At 51.5% G+C, this 5,721-nt stretch overlaps 1 protein-coding gene across 9 annotated transcripts in view; it reads right to left on the bottom strand.

Annotated features, from left to right (window-relative positions):
- Positions 1–1,236: 1,236 nt before the first annotated feature.
- Positions 1,237–5,721, bottom strand: part of EHMT1 (euchromatic histone lysine methyltransferase 1) — a 78,507-nt gene continuing 74,022 nt past the window's right edge. For 5 of the 9 annotated variants that reach the window (XM_031059195.1, XM_031059197.1, XM_031059198.1 and 2 more), the window contains 3 exons: positions 4,533–4,611; positions 2,165–2,340; positions 1,237–1,474 (listed from right to left, as the gene is read on the bottom strand). In XM_031059195.1, the coding sequence (XP_030915055.1) occupies positions 1,288–1,474; positions 2,165–2,340; positions 4,533–4,611 (442 nt within the window). In that variant the 3' untranslated portion in view covers positions 1,237–1,287. The remainder of the gene's footprint in view (positions 1,475–2,164; positions 2,341–4,532; positions 4,612–5,721) is intronic. The other 4 variants (XM_031059196.1, XM_031059194.1, XM_031059202.1 and 1 more) reach the window with 1 other exon arrangement.

Raw genomic sequence — 5,721 nt, 5'->3', positions numbered from 1 at the left:
CACCGTTTTGTTTTGTGGTTTCTTTTTGTTGTCATTTTGGTTTTTTTGGTTTTTTTGTGGGTTTTGTTGTTTTTTGTGGTTTTTTTTTTTAAGCTTTTTTTTTTCCTTTTTTTTTTTCTTCCATGTTTGTCCCCGATGTTTCAATAATGGTAAAAAATAAATCAGTTTATTGAAACCTCATAGCGTGTGGCTTAAAAATCAATCCAAGGTGCCCAGCGTGGAGCAAAGGGATGGGAACAGACGAGCTGGTGGCAGCTGGGATCTTCTCACCCTGACACGTCTGTGCACCCCAGCCAGTCCAGGTCCTCTATAATATATATATCATTCACTTTATCTTTTAAAAAAGGGGAGGGAAAACTGGTTTTCTTTAGGAATTAGTGTCTTGTAAAATCCTCTTCAGCCTTCTCTCTCTAAAACCACTGGTGGGATGGGGTGAGGGGAATTCCTTCACGGAGGAACCCAACACTGAGACAGGAGCAGGGCGTGGAGCAGAGCTGGTCTGAACGGAGAAAATCCAGCAGGGAGAGAGCCAGGGGTCACAGGGAAAGATTCTGGGATTCTTCTCATCAGATGAGAAAAAAGCCGTGGGGTTTGGAGAGAATTGAGGGTATTTTGTAGGGCCCCACCACAACGTCCTGCGAGATGGGGGAGGAATTATTCATTCACATGCTAAAAAAAAAAACAAACAAAAAAAAAAACAACCAACCAACCAACCAAAAAACCAACCAAACCAACAAAAAAGCAACCAGCACAACCTGCCCCGGGGCTGTGCCAAGCAAACCCAGAGCCGGCTCCCTGCCAAAACCAAGTCCCATCAAGTATCCAGAGTTTGCTGTGGCTGAGCTGGAGGTGAGGGGCGGGAGGGCTCCAGGACACAGCGACATTCCGAGGACGGGCGGCGCCCCTGCCTCTGACAGCACTCGGTTCACAGGGGAGGCCAGGACAGCTCAGGTGGCAAAAAAAAATGCAACAGCCACCCCTGCACACAGAGCCGTGAAACCCAGCAGCTTTCCAGGAGCAGGGAGGGGAGAACAACATCACGGAGGTGGGATTTGCTTTCACTCCTTCCTCAAGTAACAGTCGGTGGCACAGCCCTAAGTGTCACAACCCCTCGGCTTTCCTTGAGCAGGGTTTCTTCTTTTTTTTTTCTTTTTTTTTCTTTTTTCCTTTTTTTTTTTTTTTAATTTTCCGTGTCGTTTTGTGTCTTTTTTTTTTCTCTCTCTCTTCTTTCTCTTGAAATGGAAATGGCGACAGGATGTGAGTGTCAGGGGGTGGGAGGGGTCGGTGTCAGAAGGGGCCGGCGGCGCTGGCGGCGGAGCTGGTGTCGGGCAGCCCGTTCTCCTGCGTGTCCTGGGCAGAGGTGCTCGCCTGCCGCTGCGCCAGCGCCGAGCTCGAGTGTTTGCACTTGGGTGAACCGCACTGACAGCTGAAGAATTTGCCTTTGATGTCCCAGAACCGGTCCCCGTAGTCGAAGCTGCAAGAGAGAGAGAGAGAGAGACAGGAGGGGTCAGTGAGCTAAAGAGAACCTGGGGTGGTTTGGGTGGGAGCAGCCTCAAAGATCATCCTGCTCCATGGGCAGGGACAGCTTCCATTAGAGCTGCATCCAGCCTGGCCTCGGACAGCTCCAGGGGCAGCCACAGCTTCTCTGGGCACCCTGTGCCAGGGCCTCTCTGCCCTCATTGTGGAAGACTTCTGTAGCAGCGTGTGGCTACAGTGACCAGGGAGGCCACAACCCGACAGACTTCTTCCTTCATGTAATACAATCCAGCGCCCCTCTCCAGCTCTCCTGGAGCCTCTTCAGCCCCTGAAGGGGCTCTGAGCTCTCCCTGGAGCTTCTCCTCTCCAGGTGAGCACGCCCAGCTCTCCCAGCCTGGCTCCAGCTCTTGGAGCAGCTCTGGAGCCTCCTCTGGATCTCAGCAGCAGCTCCAGCTCCTCCCTGTGCTGGGGCAGCTCTGCAGGTGGGGTCTCACCTGGGCACAGGGGCACAATCCCCCCTGCCCTGCTGCCCACGCTGGGCTCAGGGCTATGAGCGGACACGGCCAGGTCGATCCTGGAGCTTTGCAAACTTGAGGGGGATCCCAAACCCCTGGAGCACAGGGATGGAGTGAGGCAGCTGGGGAGCAGCAGAGCTCGGTGTCCCAGCAGGGGCAGGGGGGGCACGTACCCGATCTCCTCTCCAGCCTCTATGTGCCGGGTGCTGAAGAAGGCGATGCGGGGGAAGCGCAGGTCCTGGTGGGACATGAACACCCGCACGGGGATGAGGTTGGGCTCGCACAGGTGGTTGATGAAGCGGCTGATGTTGCCATAGAAACGGGCGTCGATGCAGTAAACCTCTCCATCCTGGGGAGAAACGGGGCAGGGCTCGTCAGGGCACGCTGGGCTGGGGTTTATTGGCTTAAATAAACGAGCAGGCTCGGCATTAATGCTGCACAGAGCTCCAGGAGCAGCCAGGCAGGGCACTCGTGTGGGTTTGAATGGACTGGAAACACACACACAGTCTTTTATATGCAATTTATACTCAACAGTACCCTGAAACCAGAGTTTACTGCACAGCACTCTGACCCCATACACCCCAAGAGCTGGTTTTTAACACCCTGGCACACCAGTTCTCCCAGTCCAAGCACCAGTTTGGCACAATGGGATTGATGTTCAGTGCAGACACCTTACGGGTAGCAGCCCCTGGACAGGGGAACAGGCATCTGCTCTGTTCTCTAATTGAACATGACAGCTTGGAAACACAAAGCCAGAGCCTTGAGAAAACACAGGGTTGTGCAGATAAGAGTGAAAGTGAGAACACAAAAATTCCCTTTCCAGAGAGCCCAGAGAGCTGTAATATTTTGTTTTCCCTGAAAATAAAAGAACCCCCCTCAGGGCTTTTTATTCCAGCAGAGAATGACTGTGCAAAGCAGAGGCTTTAATTACAGAAGCTAATTTCAGTTGCAAAGAGGCCAAAAGCAAAAGGATCCATTAGTGGTGCTCCAAGTCCCTTTTGGACAAGCACCTCGGATCGTTAATGGATGAGCTGTGCCACGTCACACTGGGGTGCAGGAGCCCAGGAAAACATCCCCAGAACTGGGGGAGGCATCACCCCAGCAGGCCTGGAGCACACCCAGTGCCACCAGCTCTGATTTCATCAATCAGAGATTTCACTCCCTCAGCTTCATCCACAGAAATGCCATGGTGGGGCAGGATGACACATCCACATCCACAGCAGGAGCTGGGACACTCCAGGATCACCTCACACGGGGCTGTGAGCAACAGCTCAAGGGACAGGGACAACAGAAAACAAAACCCAGACAAGAGAAATGACAGCGCAGGTAACAGAAATGACAATCCAGATAAGAGAAATGACAGCGCAGGTAACAGAAATGACAATCCAGATAAGAGAAATGACAGCCCAGGTAACAGAAATGACAATCCAGATAACAGCAATGACAGCCCAAGCGCTCTCACCACAGCACAAATCCGTTCCAGCCCCTCCTTTGACTCACACCAGGACCTCGAGGCCCCCCAGGGCTGGGATTCACACCCTTGCAATGCCCCATCACTCTGGAGGACACAAAACCTGCTGCCTCTGCCCTGCCCTTCTCTGCCCAGCCCGATGGGCAGCTTTAACTGCCCCCCAATGATTTGGTGCCTGCTTTTCTCCAGATGTTCCACCTTGGTGTCCCTTCCTGCTTCCCTGAAGGATTCCCAGGAGCCAGCACAGAGGTTCTCCCTCAGGGGTAAGCAAGGGGCAGGGCAGGGCCCTGCTGGGCTCTTAAACCAGGCTAAAGTCCTTCTCAACTTCTTAATTACAGTCTGACTCCCTGTTTGCACACCAGACTCATTATTTATCTTTTCTCAGCTTCTGAAATGTGTGTTGCTTTAAAGAAATGAGGAAAAAAAGTAAAGCAAAGGTTCTTTGTCACAAGCTGATGACAGAAACAAGGCACAGTGTGTTTTACAGCCTTCCTTGGAAGCCACCCCACCCCTGTGAGTCCCCAGCTCACCTTTTCTCACTTCTCATTTCCCAGGGGGAGTCTGAAGTCATGGCCTTGCTTATAACTTTAAGATTGTACTTTGCAAATCAACATTTCTGCCCTGAGAGCCCTCACAGAGCAGTGCAGGGGAACAAACAGCAGCAGAAGCCCCTGCCAGGGTGCCTGATGGATCCTTTCTGAGTGAACAGGGTTTGTGTTCGGTTTTTTTTTCATCTTTCAGCTCATCATCACTTCATGAAGAACTCACAGAGCTGCCAATCACACAGGTGCCAGGCTGGGAGTACCAAAACCTGGACAATTGAGCTCAGGAGGCTCCAAGGGGTTTGACAGAAGAGCATCTTGCTCAAAAGTGGTGTGGGCAGCACACATTGGTTCTGCTGCCCTTTTAACCAGCCCTAACCCTCACCTCAACCACCCTTCCCCTAAAGCACAGCAATTTTGCTCTCTGCAGGATTTCACTGCACATCAAGATGGAGACAATGATTCTCTGGGCTCTTTTGAGGAGTCAGCACCTGGGGTTTGTGTGGTGGCACCCTGCAGACACAGTACCTTGTTGTCCAGGTCGAAGAGGTAGGAGTCCTCCTCACGGACATCGGCCTCGGAGTCAGAGATCAGCTCCCCAACGTACCTGTGGGCACAGGGACAGGCAGGAATGAGAGCACAGGCTCAAACCCCTCCTTTTGGGAGAGAGAAACACCCCAAACAGCAGCCCAGCCACAGATGGGCAAGCACAGCACAGTGCTGGCCAGCTCCAAGCCACCCAACTCTGTTAACTTCCAGCAGGGAAAATCTGGCTCCAAACTCCACCTCTGCAGAGCAACACTTAAATAACATTAAAAATTCCATTCAATATATTAAAACCACTTTAATATAAAAATAAATATATTTTTTCCTGAGGACTAAGTTTCCTTTTGCAAATCTCTCTGTTGGCCAAGATCCACACATGAATCCTGAAGTCTCCTGAAGTTCCTGGTCAGACTCAGGCTGTCCCACAACCTCTGCAGTGCTCGTGCTGCTCACACCCCAAAACAAAACATTTCTGTCTGCCCCTCATGTATTTGCCAGGATATTTTGAGCAATTACAGGCTACACAACTTCAAAAGTTTTGGTTTAAAAGTCTAACCTAACTTGGCAGGACCCCTGGATCCCTCCTCAATCCCTCCTGAACCAGAATAAATGTGAGCTGTGGTCCCAGCTACAGCTACCCTGCTGCAAAACCAGGTGACAGGCAGGTCCTCCAAGGAGATTGAAGCAGAACCTGGGCTTGCTGAGAAGGACCACACAGTCAGAGAGGTCTGGGTTTGATGCAAACCCCCTTGTTGCAGGAGTCCCCACAGCACTGGTGTTCCCACCTCTGTGTCCCCATGTCCATTTTAAACAGCTTTGGACTGTCAAGGTTCAACATTTCCTGCCCTGAGCTGCTTCAGTCAAAGTAAGAGACACAGAGAGGAGGGACTGAGGGAGGGTGTGAGGAAGAGGCAGCAGCACAGCAGCTTTTCAAGTGTCCAAGGTCAGGGTTTGGAGCAATCTGGGGTAGTGGAAGTGTCCCTGCCCATGACAGAAATGGCATTGAGGTCCCTCCCAAACACCCCACTCTGTGTTTCTGTGATTTTGGTGTGTAAGTGTTTCCAGCCTGCAATGAAACAAGGATTATTTCAAGCAAAGGATTCATCACATGAATAAATATTCTTTGCAGCATCAACAGAACTTCCATGGCCATGCTCTCACAGCATTCCTG

This window comes from Geospiza fortis, unplaced genomic scaffold, assembly GCF_000277835.1.
Source record: "Geospiza fortis unplaced genomic scaffold, GeoFor_1.0 scaffold85, whole genome shotgun sequence".
Lineage (NCBI taxonomy): Eukaryota > Metazoa > Chordata > Aves > Passeriformes > Thraupidae > Geospiza > Geospiza fortis.
Note: the sequence above shows the minus strand (reverse complement) of the source record. Positions and strands in the feature narration are given on the sequence as shown.